This window comes from Pungitius pungitius, chromosome 1 (assembly GCF_949316345.1).
Source record: "Pungitius pungitius chromosome 1, fPunPun2.1, whole genome shotgun sequence".
In the NCBI taxonomy this organism is placed as follows: Eukaryota; Metazoa; Chordata; class Actinopteri; order Perciformes; family Gasterosteidae; genus Pungitius; species Pungitius pungitius.
This window is the reverse complement of record NC_084900.1, coordinates 18,968,319-18,992,001: the sequence shown is the minus strand read 5'-3', so window position 1 is coordinate 18,992,001 and position 23,683 is coordinate 18,968,319. Positions and strand designations below refer to the sequence as shown.

At 44.1% G+C, this 23,683-nt stretch overlaps 1 protein-coding gene across 1 annotated transcript in view; it reads left to right on the top strand.

Annotated features, from left to right (window-relative positions):
* Positions 1-23,683, top strand: part of LOC119222608 (1-phosphatidylinositol 4,5-bisphosphate phosphodiesterase eta-2) — a 159,157-nt gene that overhangs the window by 112,342 nt on the left and 23,132 nt on the right. Inside the window, 8 exon segments of the mRNA XM_062562968.1 lie at positions 3,727-3,873; positions 6,235-6,480; positions 6,581-6,708; positions 12,308-12,478; positions 13,653-13,746; positions 14,049-14,252; positions 16,502-16,622; positions 19,025-19,196. Coding sequence (XP_062418952.1) covers positions 3,727-3,873; positions 6,235-6,480; positions 6,581-6,708; positions 12,308-12,478; positions 13,653-13,746; positions 14,049-14,252; positions 16,502-16,622; positions 19,025-19,196 — 1,283 coding nt within the window.

Here is a 23,683-nt window from a genome sequence, read left to right as displayed (position 1 = left end):
CTCCTTGTTGTACAACACAGTGTACACACAAATGTGGTCGGCTGAGCCTTTATTTAGACTGTACCTTTCATCATCTAATGTGGTTTGGGAAAAAGATATTATCTTGGGAATTTATTGACAACTTCAACATCTAAACCCAAAGCTTTTCGAAGCATTTTATGAATGTGTCCAATCCAGCAGTCAAAAGGCACTGCCTTGCTTGTGAGGACAGGAGGGGTCCATTCACTCCCTCCACTATCAGAGTGTCCCCGCTGGTTTAACCTTTGCACCACTGTCAGTCTTCATTAGGAGCAGCGCTTTACCATCCGCTAAATGGCCGTCTGCACTGTGGAGTGACCTGTGTGTTTGGGGGTTGGTGGGGGGAAACATATGGCCTCTAGACAATCCCTCTGGCTTATCCTGGTACCTGACAGTCGCTGACTGCTCGCTCACATGGCAGCAGGTCACCCAGGACTCTTGTGATGTGCCCTGCATATGTAAAACAATATTTTCATCAATCCACGATTCCTGTAAAACGACTCATCCTGCAGCGTGGGATCACAGAGGCCCAATCAAATTCAAAAGATCCAAAAGTCAGTTTCACAGGGAATTAGGTCACCGTACAGATAACAAAACGCTATAACCCTGTCAACTGTGGCCCATTTGTGCATATTATTCAGGTCTGTAATGGTATCTACCTGTTAAGTAGAATATCTCAGGGCAGTCATGTTTGTTTCTGTGCATTTTAAGTTAATACAAAGTGCTACCCACCTTCACAATGCTAATTTTGCCATAACCTGATCTGTCTGGTCCTTACAAATGACTCTGTGTTCTGCAGAGTGGGTTATTGTTTTAATCCTCAATCAATTGGACCACTTGGAAAGTGATGAATCGTGCATTACGGTATTGTTTATTCAGGAAAGAAGTTAATGATGGCCAGTCTCCTGGGACTCCTTGTGCTTCAGTGCTCTGTTCTGTACTTTTGGAACATTGCGTCTGATCAGGCTCCTCAGACCAAATATTGTGTGCCGCTATCAATCGAGCCGGAGTGCCGGTTAACGTTCAGCGTTCATCCACGATGGCTGTCACGTCCAGGCGTGCTTTACTTCTGATGTAACCACGGCAACAAGCCAAGAACCCCTCAGTGCTGGAGTGTACTGCCTTTCTGTGCCTTGTGCTCCACTTTTCCCTCCCTCCGTCTCTCCGAGGTGTTGTACATCTCTTTGCAGCTGTCTTTGTTCTTGCACTGCGTAGAGAAGTGAGCCCCCATCTGCTGTTTTCACTGCTTACCCTCCTCATAGCATTTGGTTAATTTACATTTGAATGGATTTTGGCTTAATAATAAGCACTTTAGAACTTATGGGTGTTTCTTGTGTTCGTACCATTGCCCTCAGCTCATAGAAAATGCCATGCTAGTTGGAACCATTGTGCCGGTATTGACCTGATATAGTGGTGTCCAGAAAACTGGCCCAGTCCTCAGGGGTTTGCACGTACAGCTCAGAGCACTTTGATTTCATGCAAACGGGATGTAGCATGTGTACAGAAGACCTCTGAGGCAATGTTGTGATTTTGGGCTATACAAAAGGAAAAGATTTGGATAGAATTGTGTACTTTGAGGTGATGGGACATCATGTCAGGAAGTGGGTGGAGTGACGTCTGAGCTGTCTGGTTCCTGGTAGACTGGGATGATAGTGAGAAGATGATGGAGTCAAACCCAAACTTCAGCTCGATTCCCGGCTTGCTGCCAGCGCTCCTGCTGCTGGAGCTCTGACCCTTACCTCAATCAGCAGCTCCGTATTATAAAATCTATAAAGAGCTGCTCTACAAATCCATGTTGCTTCAGAGTCCCAGCTATAAGTAATCATGGCGCAGTTGGTCCATTGATATTTCCATCATATCTCCATTCGCCTAAACAAGGATATCATTGTTGGGGGGGGGGTTGTGGACAATTGGACTATGCAGTCATGACGCTTTATGGAACAATTAGAAATCACAGCCGTCCTCTACCTCACAATACTGTCCTATAACCAGTGTTGCCAGTTACTTTGAATAAATAATCAGATTACTGACTACTTTAAAAAGTAATTTAGTTACTTTACAGATTACTTGATCTTGAACACCCGTCGCCGCAACATAAAAATGACAACACTCCGTCGAGTCGGGGGGGATCCGACCGGCGCTAACGGTACGGCTGACGGGTCGTTGATGGCGCGGCTGTCGGCAGGGCGGGCCGTACGCACTCCGGCGGCGTGGCGGATGTATGTCCACTGGTACGCGTGTGTGCGTATACACACATATGCGCACACGCGCCCCGCAGTTATAACGGTAAGGGGAAACACTGGCTTGATAGCACTTTGTCGCCACCAGCACAGTGTGTACAACGAACCTTGATATTTCCATTTTTAGCTGACAAATACTCAAAATAGTGATTGTATTTCCAACTTCAAAATGCGCATCTCTCCGCTCCTCCTCCATTGTTGTTTGTGTCGCTGCGCGGTAGGTCTGTGTTTGGACACGTGACGGGACCTTCATGATGAAAACGTGACTTATTGTCGCATCTACGTGGCTTCACTCCCAGAGACGCAAGAAATCAAATACATATTTTACTATTAATAACATACAGTAACGCACAGTGACTTGGACAAGTAACTTTAATCTGATTACTGGTTTGGACATACTAACGCGTGAGATTACTGTTACTGAAAAACAGATTAGAGTAACGCCTTACTATACTACTGGCATCACTGCCTCTAATACAATACTACCCTACCAGATAGTACACAGAACTGCTAATACTACTACCACTAGATAGTCAAATGTATCTTTGTATAGTCAGTTAGATATTAGAAAAGCTCTAATTGGCCTGTTCCGCCCAAGAGGACTGCTTGAATCAAGAGGAGGCTGCACAGCGCGCTGTGAACCAGTCTGGTGTTGGGACGCGTTGTTCCCTTAACATTGCCGTGGCTTTGGGTTAGTGGAGCTGTGACCTTTCTGAAATGCTTCCCAGCAGGAGTTCGATGGCAGAGGTTTAAATAACCAAACTGAACTACATTAATGAAACCTGGGGGGTGGGAGGGGGGCAGAATCAATGTTGGTTCAGGTTCTCGGCTGTGGCCAAATCACACAAACGACGCGCTGAAACCTGTTTAATTTCTAGTTTTTAAACGATGAACTTGTTCTGCTCAGTCTCTCACACTGTTCGACCTTTGGTTCCCAGCAGAAAATCCACCAAATGCTTAAGAGGTTTTTGAGTTACTCAAAAGACACACATTTAGAGAGAGTTATTGCTTGGTCTTTAATTCAAAATTCATTTACAAGTACATTTACAGTGAACTGTTGAGCAGCGGCGTGCTGACCGTCCTGTTGGCCTGATTTCCTGTTGAATGAAGATAGGACGTGACACACCCACACACACTTGATCATTGATTTTCGGCCCACATGGGGGCTGGCGGCTGCCAAGGGGCATGTCTGTCCTCACCATTAGCTTCCTGTGCATGGCTGTTAGATTCTCCCCCCAAAGTATTGGCAAGGGAACTCACTGGCTGTATTTTCAGGTGGGAAAAGTCTCATTCTAGCCAATCATATTTTATGGTGCTGGTTGGCTCCTGGAAGGTATAGACTCATCCCTTGATTGAACATTTGCTCTGTCATACCGTGGTTTTCTTTTGTATTGTTTTCAGTTGCACTGTTCACTCCCAGTGCTGTTCACTTTCTGAGAGCTTTCTCTTTTTCTTCTCCTGCCTTCAGTGGAGAAATGTATGAGCTCCATGCAGATGGGAACCCAGATGGTGAAGCTCCGCGGTGGCTCCAAGGGACTGGTGCGCTTCTTCTTCCTGGACGAACACAAGTCGTGCATCCGCTGGAGGCCGTCGCGCAAGAACGAGAAGGCCAAGAGTGAGTGTCTCGGTCTGTCTTCTCGGGCATATCCAATGTTGATCAATGTCTTTACGGTTCAACCTAAGGAAAGCCACAACAGAATCTGCCTTTTTATATAAGTGTATTTGTTGCCTTTACTCAGGTTGTTTGCCTCCTGTGGCCAGGAGCTTCATCTGGCCTCACTTAGCAAACTGCAGATCCGTTCTAGTGTATCGACTGCCTTAATGATTCTACTGCTAGTCACAGCTAAATATGTATTCATAAGTCTCTGTTGAGCCTACGCATTGGTGAAGTAGGGTGAGTAGTATTCAGCTGCTCTTTGAGTCTTCTTCCAAACATTGTCTTTTTGTGTGTGTGTGCAGTGAGCGCAACCAAACGGTGCTTTACGATAAAGGGAGGCAGCTCGGGGGTCTCATTGGGACTTAAAGGCGCTCCCTCCTCTGTAATAAGCTCCTTAAGTCAACTTAATTATTCATCAGCTTCAATCTGCCCAAACAGTGTCTTATACACACTTGCCGGCTAAAAGAAAATGACAAGGGGGCGGCTTTCTGAAAACCCTCTCTGAATTTATCCCAAATGTTAAACTATTTACAGTTTGAGTAAAACGTGAACACAAATACTGCGATCAGCTCAGAAAGGCCTCTGTTTTTGTGTGAAGTGTTTAAGCTGCTTCCCCACAGGCCTCACAGAGCATCATAATCCTGACTCCACGTCTGAGTAGCACGAGAGGTCTGCTCAGCACCTTCTGCTCTCACACTGACCCCAAAATACCCAACAGGGTGTGAGCATAATAACCAGCCAATTACACCCAGTAAGTTCTGTCAGCTGATGTCAAAGCAGCCAAGAGGCGGGGCAGTAAGCTCAGCGTCTTCTTCAAGTGAAACAAAGCGCTCATTCAATATTGTAAATAAATATAAATAAGAATAAATAAATAATAAGAATAAAGGCTCATATATCTTTCTGTTTATTTCCTTGCAAGGTATGAAAGGTCACAGCAGCTATGTGCTCAGTAGATTGCCAAGAACCTTCCCCCTTCCCATCAGGGCCAGCCGGTTCTTATACCTCAGTTCAGTTACAGGTGGTATCTTGCTTACATTCAACACATGTGAACTAACTTGTTGAGTCTCTACAGCCAGGACACTGGGGACATCTTATCAGTGTGAGACACTTCAGCTCTTTTCCCATCCCAGCACTTGAAATTAATAAACTGGTCATACAATGAAGCGTTTAGAAGAGTTACATATTTTTTTGCCATTACACTCCACTCTTTTGATTACCTAATAATCACACAATATGCACATTTACCATCTAATATCTAACACTGTGTAATCATAACCATGAACATCCAGAGATGCTTTGGTCCTAAAAACTTTTACCTGTCACAGAACAAAAACTCCCTAAAAAAAAAAAAAAATGGGACAACAATTACTTATAGGAACTGAAAGATATTTAAACCAGAATACAGAAATTAATCTGCTATGTACAATCTCACAATATAGAAAGAATATGTGGAAAGTAGTAGTGTAGGTGGGGCTTTCTTTATCTACCACATGCCTGGTACAGATTTCTGCATATTTCATGAAAGTTCTTCAGCTGCAGGCCTGAGGACAGCCCAGACACGGCTCTATGTCAAGGACATTTTGGGCACACATACAACGGTCACAAAAGCATAGGTCCTTTACTGTAGAGCTAGGGGGGCTGTGTGTAAATAATGAGAAAAAGGATGTTGTGGAAGTTGGGTGTTGTCCTCTGGACGTGGGAGTTTTGTGGATGTCCAAAATGGTATGGTGGGGGCAGAACAAGAAGCAGAAGCGGTTCCTATGCACTCTGCCGTCAAGGGGGGAAACTAACAAATGGCCGGGGGCCGTGTCGTCCCATAAAACGTCATTACCATCTCATAAATGTTGCATGTTAATAAGCAGAGCTCAGCTTGTGGACTTACTATTTTTAATCCAGCATATCATAAAGTCCTATCCCCACAACAATTCATTTATCTCACCCAGAGGGGGGAATTATCAAAACCAATAGAATCAAATTTACTTTGCCACATTGTGTGTGCGAGTGTGTGTGTGTGTGAGGAAGAAAGAGAGAGAGAGAATAGGTTTTATTCATCAGCTTTTGACTTTCCACAAGCTGGATGTACACCTCCTCTCTTGAGACATTTGATGAAGAGAAAGCCGCAACAACACGTTAATTACAACTACAGGGCCTCACAAAGTACACAAAGCTCTACCCTCATTACTGAACGGGAACGGTGCATCATCTTTTCAAAACCCTGTGCATGGTTGTATGTGTGCACTAACTGGAAGCCTGCTACTTGTAGAGCATAACCCCCCCCCCCCCCCCCCAACCCCATTGTACTGCCCTTTCCTCTGACAGTCTCCGTGGATGCTGTGCGGGAGGTGCGTGAGGGGAAGCAGTCCGAGATCTTCCAGCGCTACGCAGATGGCTGCTTCGACCCCAACTGTTGCTTCAGCCTGTACTACGGAGAGCACATGGAGTCCCTGGACCTGGTGTCCAGCACCGGAGAGGAGGCGCGCACCTGGATCACGGGCCTCAAGTATCTGATGGCAGGCATCAGTGACGAGGACAGCCTGGCCAAGAGGCAGCGCACCAGAGACCAATATCCTATATATATATATATATATATTAAAGTGTTTTGTCTGTTCCTGGAGGAAGACTTGTCGGCAGAGATGCCTTTCCTTAACCCAGCGTGTGCTCACATGGCTGAAGCAGACCTTCACCGAGGCCGATAAGAACGGAGACGGCAGCTTGAGCATCGGCGAGGTGCTGCAACTCCTGCACAAGCTCAACGTCAACCTGCCCCGACAGAAGGTCAAACAGATGTTCAAGGTATGCAAGTAGGGGCCCGTTAGCGTTTCTTGAGCCAGTAAGCCACTAGCTGACTGAAGCTGTCTTCATTCTGTAGTCCAGGGAGAGAAGAACTTACACTGAAGATAAATCTACTGATCCAATGTCATAACTGCAACAGTATTCTGGTTCCAATGCGGCTGCACAGCTAACGTCTAGCTGCAGCTGGTGAAACTAGATTTGTTGATTCGCTGTTACCTCACAATGTGGAGCCGGTTGTAATGTCTTGTGACACAGACGGACGGCTTTACTTCCTAAGCTGCTGAATGCAGTATAGATCTTGCAGTCTTATTGACTAAAGTCTCCAGGGAAACATTGCATTAAAGGTCACGCTAGGTTGAATGGCAGCCGGCGACATTTGTCAGCAATGAAATCGGTCGATTAGAGACCTTAAGTCTGCAGCTCAAGTTTAATCCCATACTTGAGTTCTGCTATCCACAAACAGAGACATGGCTCTTTTAGCGACTTTAAATGCTAAATATTAATACATTCCTTTGAATCCATGGCTTTTTTTTTAAGTAGAGGACATGCGCTGAGCGGGCAGGCAAGACCAGCTGACACGTTCCCGCTGTTGCACACCAGCAGTCGCTAGTGCATTAGAGCAGAGCTCTAGCAGAGTTTGTTTTACAGTCACGTCGGGTCTTAAAGAAACAGAACGGCTCTGGTTCCGGTTTCAGTTAGGTGATAAAACCATAATCCTGTTGAGCTTTCACAGAGAATGATAGTGGCACGACTCAACTCGACTTGCTTGGAACTGCTGTTGTTTTGGTTTTTCATTGGCAAAAAGTGTCGATGGCACTTTTTCTTTCGCTACCACCTCAGTTTGTTTTTACAACTGAGCTGAGCCAAAACTAACAGGTGGAGTTGAAACACTGCTGACCACTGATTGGTCTCAGATGCAGCATCCAGTACGTTACTTACTGCTGGCGACAGCGATTCTGTGGCCCTTTCTCAATATACGTTCTTGTGTGGACTTTTGTTCTCGTGGACTCGTGAAACGTCATCAGTCGCAGCCCGAGTACTGTTCCAATTCTAAAGTCCGCATCTGGCCGAGAGCGGTCATAATACCCGGATGTGACTCGCCCCGCCCATTTTACCGGGCATGCATCGGAGCAGGCTCGTCTGTTCTTGAGAGCCAAATATCCCAGAATGCATTTCACCTCAGCAACAGGCAACAACGACAGATGAAAATAAACACAACTTCATGTCGAAGTTTTTAAATACTACTTTATTTAAGAAACGTAATTTTATGACTGAAGTTAGTCACTGTATCCAACCTCCTCCTCCTAAAATGATAAAGCTAATAATTTTATGACTGATTATATATATATGGTGCTCAATATTATATACCATTTCTAATTTTAAATGAAAATGAGACAAAAGCTGGTTAATCGTAAAATATTTAAGTCAAAAACTAAATTTAAAACGTATTCGCAAGACCAGCTGACGTGGTGACGTCACCAAGTCAGCTGCTGTTCCAATTGACCGTACTATGGAAGTAAATCTGTGCCATCGGGGGTTGAAATAAAAAGTTGATTGAATTTCTAGCACTGAATATTTATGCATTGAAATTATGTACCTGAATGTTTTTCAACATTAAAACACCGCAAAAAAATTCAACCTAAAAAAAAGAAATGTTGAAATATTCGAAATGGAGGCTACAATATTCAACCCCAAAAAATTCAACCTTGGCACACCAACATCCGGGACACTAAGGAAGAGCAATCGATTCTAGATTCAAGATCAGGAGCGTGCGTCAAGCTAAAGGAGCGAGCACCCAAAACACCTTCGGCTTTCGGATTGTAAACATGTCCAATAATAACGGGGCTTTTACTCTTCTTCATGCCATCAGTGTGGCAACGTATGAAGAAATACATAAAAGAACATATAATGTTCACCCTGAACCAAAACGTTTGCTTGCCACTGACGATATACAACTCTATTACAACTATACAAATCATTAAGAATCCCATAAGCTCGGTTGGCCAAGTGTGTAGCGCAGCCGCTTTGCGCGACACGGTTCGAATCCCGGTTGTGGCGGACTTTTAATAAATGTTCTTTTATGTATTACTTCATACGTGGCAGTGACGTAGTGCTCACTTATACAATCGTAATCGCTGCAATGGATATGGGATGCATTTTTGAACATTTTCAGCACAATATGTTTGCAAATGTGTGACGACTCAAGTGACGGAGGCAGACAACACCTGCCTGCCGGGGGAAAACAAACACGCACCCTTAGCCAAACCAGTAGTTCAAAAACCAGTAGGCACGTAACACCGTCACTGAAAAATGGGTTCTCGTTTCAGACTTCATGAGCAAATACAGGATCCCTTTGAGTTGAATTCTAAAGCCTCGCATTAAGACGTACATCCCTTTATGTAAGACTCTGCTCTACTTGCAGGTCGCTGTGTTGTGCCAGATCCTCAATAAAGTTTAACCATGGCCATGAAGACTCATTTAACGTTACGTGGACTTTGAATGCCGCTTAATACCCAACTGAGATCGGCTTGTGCCGCTCAGAAAAAGGATCCTTCCACTGACCACTTCCGCACTCGGCGCTACTGCGGTTATTCCTGCATGTCCTGTCGGGTTTATGCGTCTGCACGCTCCGCTAAAGCCGCTGCCCCCCCACACTACGATACAGCGGCTCATCTGCCTCTTCAAGCGCGTTCCTGGATTCAAAACTCCGCCAATCACTCCTAACAGCTTGTCGAAGGATCTCAGCATCATTAAATGTATTCAAAACTAGAAGAAGAGGCGTATTGTGAGCGGCTGTACGCTCTCGTTTAACTTCCGCTTAGTTCATGTCCAATACAGTCTGTTAATGTACAAATGTCAGCTGTCTCACAACGGAATCTTACAGACACAAACCACGCTGATGGCATGAAGAAGAGTTAAAGCCCCGTTATTATTGGACATGGCTACAATCCGAAGCCGAAGGTGTTTTGGGTGCTGGCTCCTTTAGCTTGACGCACGCTCCTCATCTTGAATCTAGAATCGATTGCTCTTCCTTAGTGTCCCGGATGTTGGTGTGCCAAGGTTGAATTTTTTGGGGTTGAATATTGTAGCCTCCATTTCGAATATTTCAACATTTTTTTTTTTTTTAGGTTGAATTTCTTTGCAGTGTTTTAATGTTGAAAAACATTCAGGTACATAATTTCAATGCATAAATATTCAGTGCTAGAGATTCAATCAACTTTTTATTTCAACCCCCGATGGCACAGATTTACTTCCATACCGTTCTCCCGAACCTGCAAGTCAGGACTCCCGAGTCTGTCTCCCGAGTGTATTCTCGCGGGAACGCCAGTCCGTTCTCGCCGTCTCAGGTATTGAGAAAGGGCCTGTGTCTGAAAGCTGGCTTTTCTCTAGTGTCCACCAGGGGGCGACCCCTCTGGTTCTACATTACATGTAATTTCTCTTAGACTTGACCTACTTATAGTGAGGGGGACCCAGACCTCTCTTCCACTTTAAAGTCAGTATGTGTAGATTACGTTTGGAAAGGTGGACTTGATGACCTACCAACTGATGGTAACAATGAAGGACACGTCGTTGCCACGCACATTGGCGCATGTTGCTTGTGCTAACCTGAGTTCAGCAAGGCTCCTTGTGCTGCCTTTGTTTTACGGACCAAAACTGTACTAAATGACATTCATTAATCCGCCAGTTGTTCGCAACTTTCGTACAAGTCTGTGTGATCTTTTTCTGTGACCGTAGTCTGGGGGGGAAACTGTAGCAGATGAATCAAACGATAGTAGAAAGAAATCACGCAAAGAAAAGTGCTTGTATACATTCTACATGCAATGTAGTTCCTAGTAATGTTCAGTACATCTAGTGTACTTGTATATGTCTGTGATCACTACACCTCATCATTCACTCTTTCTCACCCATCCATTCACTGAAGACCAGAGCTACCATGCTAGTGGTAGTCAGGCCTCATTCACTCACCATTCACACCGCAGTCACCGCTACGGGAACATTATGAGGTTGAGTCTCTCCCAAGGACACCCGGACATGGAGCCGGAAATCAAACCCTTTATCTTCTCTACCACTGAACCAAGGTCTCTGTGCAACGTATCTCCATTAGTACAATCTGCTCAAAAAATACGTTTTACCTTTGACTTGTTCAGGCAAACTCCATCTGCATTCCAAAGAGTGTGCACTCCTAAAAAGGTAGGAATTGTTGATGAAATTAATTGAGTGGTCAATGTATGCGGTTGTTCAGTGCTGACTCTTCAATCTCCTTGTGACTGGTGGGGGGGGCACCGATAAACACCTCAGCATGGACAGAGCTGACTGTTTAACAGATCAATAAAGTCTCGCTTCAGAACTTCACCCTCTTCTTTCACAATATGCACAATGATGTCACTGTGGGATGATCAGCCACGATGTCCCTAATACATCTTTAGCAGCGTAGTAGCAACCGGTCATAGCGTTTACTCTCTGTGAGAAGTCATTTAATGGTCCAATGGAGAAAAGGCTGACGGTCAGCCTCAGCCCTTGCAGTAAATGTAATTAAACCTCAAATAACAGAAGTTGGCTGCTACTAATTATTTACATGGTTGTAAAAATCACACAAATCTGCCTGCTCAGCAAACACATCGAGTGCAGTGGATAATCTGCACTGACTAAATGCGGTTATGTTTCATTTTGCTTTGATAGTTTATTGTCAATACAAAATGAATGAATGAATGAATCATAACCACTTGTGAAATAAATGATGAAAGCTGTTGTCTTGGGAGGGATGTGGTCTCAGTTAGCTGGGTCCGGGGTCGATTTGGGCTGCTCTGACTGCAGCTAGGAGGGGGCCACCTTTGTATGCTTTGGGAGGGAGGGGCACAAGGGGGCTCGCGGAAGCACAAGCTACACGTTGAGAAAGTGTGAAGAAGCAGACAAAATGAGAAAAACTGGCATTTACATTAGTTGTTGACTGAGATGCAACCTAAGCGGACATTGAAGAATTATTGATCGTAACGTGCTACCATTGCTAATTATCACTAAAGCATCACTAAAGGTCCACTAGTCCTGGGGGTCCGTCCTCTGAGAACATGTACCAGTCCATGTCTCGTAGCATAAGGGCATCGGGTCTCATTAGCTGGGTATCGGGGCTGGTTTTGTCTAATTACTTGCATGCATCTGTAGTGCCGTATGGTGGCCTGAGATGTAAGTCATTGAGTTTCTGGTGTATCTGCGGAGTGAGGTGGGAGTCAGCTGAGCCAGTTTGGACCGGGGATTCTGAAGAGTGACTTGAATGCTGGTTCAATGTTAGTTGTTCAGTTGTTCAGTCCCCTCAGGCCCCGATATCCATCTAATGTCTCTACCTGAGACGGGGTGCAAGGGGGGCTTCGAGATGATAGAGTACGGAGTTTTTGCGGGGCCTGGGAACGCCTCGGGATCCCCCACCCCGGATAAGCAGAGAAAAATGGAGGATTTATTGGAAAGTAATAAAACAACGCTCATTAGAAGGGTAATGCAGTTTTCCAACGTTCATAGCGTTCTTCAATAAGTGAAACAAAGAGCTGCAAATCAGTTCTAGAGTGTATAGAACCATGACAAAGTGTTTGTTGTGCTTGGTGTGCAGGAGGCCGACACAGATGACAACCAGGGCACGTTGGGCTTTGAGGAGTTCTGTGCCTTCTACAAGATGATGTCAACGCGCAGAGATCTGTACCTCCTCATGCTCACCTACAGCAACCACAAAGACCACCTGGACACGGACGACCTGGCCTGCTTCCTGCACACTGAGCAAAAGGTACACATGTCTCTCATTCTTCTTTAGTGTCTATAACCTGGGGCCTCCATTTCCCACAATGCAACAATGACAAAACTGTTTTTTTTTTTTTTTGCACCTTCTCTCCTCTAAATCCAATCTGAGCTATAAAACATGAGGAGCCCCTTGTAAGTTGGTACCTATCATGTCAATTAATTAATGCAGGGTCACACAATCAATGGTAAATTGGGGCTCAACATGGTAAATGGTAAATCGGGCTGCTTAGGAGCTACAGGCTTTAATGTGGGCCTTGGTTGAGGAGCCTGCTGCGCCCGTGGGTGGAGCGATCGAATGGGTTTAATGGGAAACCGTTGCTTTGCTATTTTCTATAGTTGATCATGATTATAATGATGCTGTTTTACTCCAGTTGGCACCATTACGGTGGGAGGGAAGTGGTTGGTGTGACACTGCAGGGCAGCGCCTTACGCTGGAAGTTGGGGATATAAAACTTTTTAATGTGAAGTCCAAAGTTGAAACAAGTGTCCGTTTGGCTCTAATTACTGGGGAGCATAGTCAGTGAGGGCCTACGGGGGCATTAGCTACAGTACTGTTAAGTCACAAATGATGCTATCGGCACGAAGGGAAAGGGTGTGTTTGTGCGTGTGCGTGCGCGTGCGCGCATTGCTTCCTTCAGCTAATTGGCCCTCTGGCAGGCGTGTAGAAGCAGAAGGATCTGTTTGAATAGCCAAACAGATCAGGTGGGCTGTATTTCTCTCCAATTCTACTCAGCGTTTATCTCTGGCAGGTGATGGATATGGCAATCTTTCTGTTATTGTCTGTTGAGAGCAGTTTAGCTGGAAATGATGGCGCGCTTGTCGTCTCTGCCGGTATAATTAACCACAGACTGTGCTGCTCTGTTTGTGCCTCAATAAGAAATAAGTGTGTCCATTAGTGTGCTGCTGTATTTCTGTGTGTTATTGGAGTATCCTACCTAAAGATGTTCTCGGTGCTGAACATTAGGTGAAGGTCTGCTGGAATGACGTTTCAATTACCTCATCTCACTGTATCATCTTAAAATATCGCTAAAAAATGCAATATGAAATTCTTTCAATGTGTGATTGTAACAGACGCGTTAAGAGCAGGACACGTGTTTGGATTCGGTCCGGACTTCTGACACCCCTCCCCCCCTCAACATAACTGTTGTTGATTTTCCTAGATGACCAAGGTGACCAAGGAGCATTGCCTGGAGATCATTGATAAATTTGAGCCCTGCTCTGAGAACCAGAGGGAAGGAGTTCTGGGAATTGACGGTAAGTTCTTTTCTTTTGTTTCATCCAGTGTTCGTCAACTTGTCAATGCATGTTCATCCATCTAAAAATCCTACTCCTCCATGTCTTTAGATGACAATTTTCTGCTAGCACAGTCGAGTAGCTCACTTTTTAACTGTATGTGCCAAAACATACATTGCTAGAGAATATCTATTATAATTCCTTTAACATCTAAATGGATCAATCAATGTGTGAAAATAGTTCTATGTCTAAGTTTTCTAAAAGCAGCTACACACTGCAGGACTCGAGTGTAGTTAAATGGCGTCTGTTAAATGTCCTCCCAGGGATTACCAACTACATGCGCAGCCCAGCGGGGGATATCTTCAACCCGGAGCACTACAATGTGAACCAGGACATGACCCATCCGCTGTGCGACTACTTCATCGCCTCCTCACACAACACCTACCTGATGGGGGACCAGCTTATGTCCCAGTCCAGGGTGGACATGTATGCCTGGGTGCTGCAGGCCGGCTGCCGCTGCGTGGAAGGTCAGCATGGACATGTGGGACATACTGGTGTAGACTTGGTAGTAGGGTTGTCACGATACCAAAATGATGACTTTGATACTATACCTGCCAAAATATTACGACACCTGATACTTTCGGTATGATACCACAAATAAGATACTGGAACATTTATCTATGATAGTAATAAAACATCTGTAAGGTTCTCTTTTTACCAGCTTGTTCCTGCCCAGCTCTTTGAACACAACAAATGGCATTCATATTAGTATTAGCCCACAGCAAGATATTAATGAAAACAACATGGTAAAATCATAGCATTGATTATACACGGCTATGTAGGCCTATTATCCGTATCTGACTATATGACTACATAGTTATTACATGAGTAGGGAAGAAAGGAGGTGGAAGAAAAACTAAAGCTATGTGGGTTGGGTACATTAAAGATGGACACATAGTTAAAGGGAAATTTCCCCCCTTTTTTTAAAAACAATTCTGTGTGCATTCTGACCTCATGAAATTGTAGGTCATTTTGCATGTTTATATTTTTGCTGGACTATTCAGTAACTTATTTGCTGTCTTGCATGGTCTTGCGTTGTACTTGCTTGATGTTTGACTGTTAGGAAAGTTATCCAAACTAGCCAACACAGCTACAGGGCTGCCACCTCTCACGGTTTTACCGTGTGACACACACGCTTTTGCGTGTTTTTACACGCACTCACGCCACACAACCAATGTCTCATGCTAAAGCCTGGCACACACCAAGCCGATCTCCTCAGTGTGTTCCGCACCGTCGGCCGAAGTTGGTCCTCGTCGGCTTCGTAACTGCCAATTCGACATGTTGAATCGGCGTCGGGGCTTCTGATCATGATTGGCTGCTCAGCCAGCAAACCAATGCACTAGAAGAAAAAAATCTTATTGCACAGAACAGACGTGCTACTTGGCCATCGGGTGTTGAGAATCGGCTTGGTGTGACAGGGCAACTTTGGACCCAGCCGACGTGAGCCGATTCTGCAGTCTGCTCACGTCGCCACTAGTTCGTCGGCGTCGGCTTGGTGTGTTCCAGGCTTAAAAAACAGGCCACGCTGGTTCATCTCCAACCTCGCCGACGGTAAATGGCGCATCTATGACGCTGTTTGTGTCACGTCGACTTGCTGGTTTGTCATAAAATAAGTAAGCGGATTTCAACAGGTTTTACTACGTTTAGCCGCTAGCAAGACATCTTGTTAGCGATGTTAGCAAGCTGGTTATAACACGCTTGGTCATTGATGCTGGTATTAAGCGCTCCCTCGTCGGCTTTTTTGAACGCTACGGCCGACGGGCGGGGAACGCTACGTGACGCAAATAGCGTCACAGATGCGCCATTTACCGTCGGCGAGGTTGGAGATGAACCAGCGCGGGTGGTCAAACATCAGCAAGTGCAACACAAGACAAAGCAGACGTCGTCTTTTACACGGACATTTCTTCTTTTTGAGACCAAAAAAATGCGTAAAATAAGAAATACTTCGTACCCAAAGTATTTCTAGATCTCACTTTTGGCAACAGCTCGCTTGAGATAACTCTCTGTGAGTGACGGCTGCCTGTTGCATGTCAACTGGTAGCCCCGCCCCGCAGGGAGCGCTCTGGTTGCTGCTTTTTTAATGAAGTACAGGTACTAAAAATATTCGAAATCGTACCGTTTTCAACTTGAGGGTACCGCGGTACCTTTCTAGTACCGGTACACTGTGCAACATTACTTGGTAGTACCCAAGCACAGTTTAAAGCCTCCAAGCTGTTTCTGCATCAGTGACATTTTACATCAGTTCCAAATCCTCTTGTTGATCTTGTTTAACTTGGTAAAAAAGGTCCTGTTGTGTATTGTTCTGTGAAGCACAGAGGCAAGAAGCTCCATACATAAAACAAAGTGATCTCATATAGAAAGGATGATGGATGAGATAAGAGAAGCGAAAGTTTGGTTCAAGCTGCGAGCTAGGACCTTATTCAATGCATTCACGTCATTCAAGTGCCAGTATTTAACATGATTTACTTGTATAGTCATTTTGACAGTTGAATCCGGTTTTAGGGTTAGGGTTTGCTGCGAGATCTTTTTGACTTGAAATACCTTGAGTTGTACAGTGAACCCTTTCCCCTGAAGCATCCATCATGCTCTCACATAAGGCAGTTAGAATAATAGTCCCTGAACATCTATTGGCTCTTTGATGTGTACATCCCACTGCCATCCCATTTGTATAATACGCATGCATACAGTACCAACAGTAACTCTTCCTTGTCCACAGTGGACTGTTGGGACGGTCAGGATGGTGAGCCCATTGTCCACCACGGATACACCCTCACCTCAAAGATCCTCTTCAATGACGTCATCGAGACCATCAACAAGTACGCCTTCGTCAAGAACGAGTATGTCCACACACACACACACACACATTTCTGCCATCTTACACTTATTGTACATGTCCTGTACAATGTCCAGCCACTGTCTTTGGCTTTTCAGCCACCTCCTTGGGATGGCTTTTTTACTTGCTATATCAGAATCTGTCGGCGGATATCAGGTCCAGGTCCCCCAGGTTCACCATCCGTGGCTCCCTGGGGATCTTGACTCCCTGATGCCAGCTCTCGCTCCAGCAGGCTGCTCGGTACCCCATTGTTGGTGTTTTTTGATTAGGTTCTTACAAGTTGTGGCAATTTATTGCGTTCCCACCTAGTTTTTCACCTTTTGATTTTATCAATACAGGAGGGGAAATGTTTGTGGAGAGCCGTTGAGACGATGTAGCAGTATATAAAGGTTTAGTGCCGTCTGCAACATCCATTTCTCTTTTAAACTAACCCGGATAGTTTCCCCATCAATGCATGAACAACTAAAGCCAACACGATGGGATGAACTCTGAAGCTCGCAGCGAACCCAGTTCCCATGCTGCAGAGCTACTGAGCAGGTAGATTAAATTAAGAACTAGTGTTCTGAGGGATCTGATGCTTGTTTTCAAGATCTAAGAGTCCTTGTCGTAGGAGGACGCAGGTACGAGATCAAAGAAGAGGATCATTTACCTGTTCTTGTCCTCCCCCGGGTCTCACAGTGCACATAAGCAGAAGAGCACACCTAGTGGTAAAAATTATAACACACGTGATAATGTTTGGTGATAGAATTTATATTAATTATATTAGCATGTTGGATTAATAATTGCAATGTGAATCAAACACAATAAATATATTCATTGAATTACTGAACACTTGCCATCCGGCCATAATGTAATGTTAAAACCTAGGGCAAGGACGATTAAACCTTCCTTGATGGATTTCTATCAACATTTCGGATTGTTTCTCCCTGTCAGGATGTGTATGAGCAAAAGGATGTACGACAGCCCTGCGACGCGGATATCTAGATTTTGGACCATATGAACAGAGTTAAACATAATGGATAAGATGTGATCATTTTAAGATGTGTTGTTATTAAAGTGTACTTGCTACTAGATGATGATGATGATGATGATGATGATGATTATTATGCATGCTATGTTTACATGAAGCTTTAAGCCAAAAGTGGGATCAGGGATTGGTCAGATCAGTGAAGGATTTTAGATTCGACCATCAGATGGAGCCAGGGGGAGTCATGCCTACAGAAAGTAATTCACGAGGGAGGGGCTGGGCTGGAATGTGCAGCAATTTACACATTCTGCCGCTTCGTTTGCTCTTTTTTGAAACGTGAAAAGGTCAATGTTGAAGCTGCCAGACGACGCGATGATGAACCTGCTCTGTGCTGGAAGGGACTGTCTGAGGAGACATTAGCCTGGAGCTGTTATCTCTCATCTGTCATGGGGGAGTCCATAGCATAGGACTTTATATGCCTGTAAAATCCTTTTGACACCTGTGAGAAGCACCCCCCCAGCTAGAGTAGAAGGTGATAATCTCATCCACATGCACACAGTCTGGAGGATGCAGAGAAAAACCTATTTTTAGATTCTGTCTCAAGTAGAATGAAGGCGGAGCAACGCATGTTTTCTGTGCTTGTTCTTCAGTCTCATGTATTTTATCAAAGCGTACTCCACGTATAATTGTTAAAAATGGAACAGAGTGAAGGGCTGCACTTAACCTCAAAGGAACACAGTATTTCACCTGGGGTGAGAAGCTCCCCTCTGACTGAGATTGCCAACGATTCATAAGTTTTGTGATTTTATTATTTCAAAGGTTTTGGGCTTGTAAGAAATTCTGCACAAGAGTAGCGAACGTCAGCACCACCACGTCCGAGAAAAACAATCTTTTTTGTGGCGACTCGTCAGTTTGATCAATGCTGATTGATCAAGCAAGCTGTGCTGGAGAATCGAAAGATTTGAGATTGACTGACCTTTTATGTCTTAAAGTAATTGCTCTTGCCATAGTGGTGACTAGAGCTGTAGTGGAATAGACCTGTTCACTGAATAGAACCGTGTAAGAACCCTTCACAACACAACTGATGGTCTCAAACTATCAAGAATGCAAAACATTCCACAAACAAACTAGACAAGCCCTACCTGGCAATAGAAACCATCCAGGTGATGGCCTAAGTAAAAGGTGGCTACTTTGAAGAAGCTAATACATAAACCATAGTCTGCTTTGTTGACCCTTTTTGTTTACTAAATAATTAGATAATTCCATATGTCTTCCCTGATTGTTTGATGAGGTATTAAATCTGAATCTACAATGTATAAAAGACCAGGTGTGTGTCCAAACTTTGAGTACTTGGTAAGAGTGATATGTTCTAAAGTGCTTCCCAGTGAATACAACCCATGTCCTCTCTCCCTCCTTGGCCAATTTTAATCATCTCTCAGCTACCCTGTCATCCTGTCCATCGAGAACCACTGCAGTGTTCCCCAGCAGAAGAAGATGGCCCGGTACCTGACCGAGATCCTGGGAGACAAGCTGGACCTGTCCAACATCAAAGCTGACGAGTCCGGGCGGCTGCCATCGCCGGCCACACTCAAGGGCAAGATTCTCGTCAAGGTATAGTCGCAAGCACAGTCTGGGTCGTTCCTTAAGGGCCAATTTTGCACCGGGCGGTGGAGTCTGAACTTCAAAAGGCAGAAGATAGCAGGCTGAATTGATCGAATGTCACATTTGAGATGATAAGATGGGTCTAATAACTGCAGATGCTCATCATAAATCATGCCCTGGGGGTCAGTGTTTTCAGCTGACCACTAATAATGTGGACAGCAGTTGTTAAAAATTAGGCTGCGCTCCCTCACTCGGCCTTCGGTTGATGTGGGACCGTAGTGTTGGTCATGCTGTTCCTGGTAACATGTTGGTGTGTTCTAGTGGACTTCCTTGTTGCAATGTACTGTCCCAACTGCTTAACCAGCCACCATCCACATCACGGGTTTATTACCTGCTCCTGGCATTTAGTACCACCTCTTTAAAGGTTTCTTTATCTGTGTCTCACATCTGTTTTGATTGAGTAGGATTTAGGGGATCTATTGGCATAAGTGAAAGATGTGTTACTGTAACCATTTTCAATAGTGCATGATCCAATCTTGTGATTGTAATTACTCTTTATATTTACATAGGGAGTGGTTCCTCTTGAGCTCTGAAACAGATTAGCCGAGCAGGTGAACTACAACTTTTACCTTTTACGGGGTCGTTGTGCCCCAGAAGACCACAGGGCAAACCAAACACTGCTTATAAAGAGGATATTAGGTTTAAGTGGGAGCTTGAATTGAGTAGGCGTGAATGCACCTCAAGCCCCCCTAGGTGCTTATTCACTTTTGGGTTATTCAATAGGTTGCATTCTGTGACATCACTAGGTACCATTAAATCCTTTAAAGCTTTTCATAGTTGTAGAAGAACCCCCACCTTATTGGGATCCTCCTAACTTTGTAAAGGAAATAGTTGCCCTCAGTATACAGTCATTTAAGTTCACGTGTTCATTGTGAAAGCTATTAGCTGATACCATCTGTCCAGGTTAGCACTGTTTAAACCATTAGAGCAAATATGATTTCCCACATGGCATTAGCCAACAGAGGCATATGGACGAGTGATGGCAGCAGACTTCAGCTACATGGGGAGGGCACAGTAATGAGGCTTTATTGATGCCAGATGAATTACTCATCAGACAGACCTCATCGCAAGGCGGATGTAAGGCTGTGCTGGCTTTATTTCATTATATTATCAGTTAAAGTCATATTAAATCAAGGAAAGTGAATAAATGGGTGTATATTACTGCTGGTCAAAGATTTAAAAAAACGACTTGATTAATCCTGCGATAATCACACAATTCAATAATAATGTTAACATCAAGTTAACATACAGGACTTGAAGGTGTTTTCTTTTGTTTATGAACAGGTACCAGAAGAAGAAGGCATTAGTCAGGCATGATGCATAATGCAACCTATGTTCAGTAGTAAGGTCCCTGTTAGAGGGAGGTAAAGTGGTTTCAGACCAAAAAAGGACTTTTAGACTGTGGATTTCCTTTGAATCTCAGTCAAACATGTCGTTGCTGAGCTGATATGAGAAGGTGGAGTTAAAACCCTGCAACAAATGAGCAGAGACATGTTTCAAACAATAGCAGGGATTCTGGAGGATCAAAGCGTTACTTCCCTTACAATGCTCTACACTGCAGGTATACTACATTGTATACTACACCCTACCCTTATTCAATGCTTTACACTGCAGGTATACTACATTGTATACTACACCCTACCCTTATTCAATGCTTTACACTACAGGTATACTACATTGTATACTACACCCTACCCTTATTCAATGCTCTACACTACAGGTATACTACATCGTATACTACACCCTACCCTAATTCAATGCTTTACACTACAGGTATACTACGTCGTATACTTCACCCACCCCTTATTTAATGCTCTACACTACAGGTGTACTACATCGTATACTACATTCTGGTGTCTGTGAACGGCGCGTTCTTTCAGGTTGAACATCGTTCAATAGGGTGCCAGATTTCTATAGAAAACACACCGTAAACGCGCCTTAATAAGTTGCGGAAAAAACACCCAATCTGGCAACACCAGCCTCCAGTGTCGCAGCGCCGCATGCGTCATCAAAAAAAGAGAAATGCATGGAGGCGACAGCTGCGTGTAGCAAAGAGGCGTCGTATAATAATTTAAGAGTTTTATGAGGTTACTGACAAGGTCGGTGACGATCCGAGGAATCTGACCTTTCTTTTCAAACATTTGCACCTTAATGATTACTGTCGTGTTTTTCTTTTAATAATTCCTTATTTAAAAAGACCATTCAAGCAGCATGTGTTTGAGAAAGTACTGTAGGGTTCAACGCTGCAGCTGCTGCTATTTTTGAGTGAATGGACAGCAACATAGCATTAAAGCAACAATGGGGAAATTCTATGGAAGTAAATCTGTGCCATCGGGGGTTGAAATAAAAAGTTGATTGAATTTCTAGCACTGAATATTTATGCATTGAAATTATGTACCTGAATGTTTTTCAACATTAAAACACCGCAAAAAAATTCAACCTAAAAAAAAAAAATGTTGAAATATTCGAAATGGAGGCTACAATATTCAACCGCAAAAAATTCAACCTTGGCACACCAACATGCGGAGGCTACAATATTCAACCCAAATAAATTCAACCTTGGCACACCAACATCCGGGACACTAAGGAAGAGCAATCGATTCTAGATTCAAGATCAGGAGCGTGCGTCAAGCTAAAGGAGCGAGCACCCAAAACACCTTCGGCTTTGGATTGTATCCATGTCCAATAATAACGGGGCTTTTACTCTTCTTCATGCCATCAGTGTGGCAACGTATGAAAAAATACATAAAAGAACATATAATGTTCACCCTAAACCAAAACGTTTGCTTGCCACTGACGATATACAACTCTATTAAAATATACAAATCAACTAAAATTCCTTAAGCTCGGTTGGCCGAGTGTGTAGCACAGCCGCTCTGTGGCACTACGATATTTTGCGCGACACGGTTCGAATCCCGGTTGTGGCGGACTTTTAATAAATGTTCTTTTATGTATTTCTTCATACGTGGCAGTGACGTAGTGCTCACTTATACAATCGTAATCGCTGCAATGGATATGGGATGCATTTTTGAACATTTTCAGAACAATATGTTTGCAAATGTGTGACGACTCAAGTGACGGAGGCAGACAACACCTGCCTGCCGGGGGAAAACAAACACGCACCCGTAGCCAAACCAGTAGTTCAAAAACCAGTAGGCACGTAACACCGTCACTGAAAAATGGGTTCTCGTTTCAGACTTTACGAGCAAATACAGGATCCCTTTGAGATAAATTCTAAAGCCTCGCATTAAGACGTACATCCCTTTATGTAAGACTCTGCGCTACTTGCAGGTCGCTGTGTTGTGACAGATCCTCAATAAAGTTTACCCATGGTCATGAAGACTCATTTAACGTTACGTGGACTTTGAATGTCGCTTAATACCCAACTGAGATCGGCTTGTGCCGCTGTGAAAAAGGATCCTTCCACCGACGCTACTGCGGTTATTCCTGCATGTCCTGTCGGGTTTATGCGTCTGCACGCTCCGCTAAAGCCGCTGCCCCCCCCCCCCCCCCTCCACTACGATACAGCGGTTCATCTGCCTCTTCAAGCGCGTTCCTGGTTTTCAAAACTCCGCCAATCACTCCTAACAGCTTGTCCAAGGATCTCAGCATCATTAAATGAATTCAAAACTAGAAGAAGAGGCGTATTGTGAGCGGCTGTACGCTCTCGTTTAACTTCCGCTTAGTTCATGTCCAACACAGTCTGTTAATGTACAAATGTCAGCTGTCTATTACGGAATCTTACAGACACAAACCACACTGATGGCATGAAGAAGAGTTAAAGTCCCGTTATTATTGGACATGGATACAATCCGAAGCCAAAGGTGTTTTGGGTGCTCGCTCCTTTAGCTTGACGCACGCTCCTGATCTTGAATCTAGAATCGATTGCTCTTCCTTAGTGTCCCGGATGTTGGTGTGCCAAGGTTGAATTTATTTGGGTTGAATATTGTAGCCTCTGCATGTTGGTGTGCCAAGGTTGAATTTTTTGCGGTTGAATATTGTAGCCTCCATTTCGAATATTTCAACATTTTTTTTTTTTAGGTTGAATTTTTTTGCGGTGTTTTAATGTTGAAAAACATTCAGGTACATAATTTCAATGCATAAATATTCAGTGCTAGAAATTCAATCAACTTTTTATTTCAACCCCCGATGGCACAGATTTACTTCCATAAAATTCTGTCCCCTCAATGCTAATGTAAACCCTGGATTCAAAATTGGATATGAAGATTAAATCTGATGCATAGCTTCAGTGTTAAAACTGATAAAATTGCTGTCTGTTGTTCTATATGGACTCTGGCATTTTAAAAATAATAGCTCGCAGCAACTTATGGAAAAAAAAAAAAAAGAACTACAGCCTCCAGTTATGATCTATCAAACATCCTGTTTTTATTTTGTAGTCTCTGTATATTATAATGTGACACTTTGCTGCCCCTGTG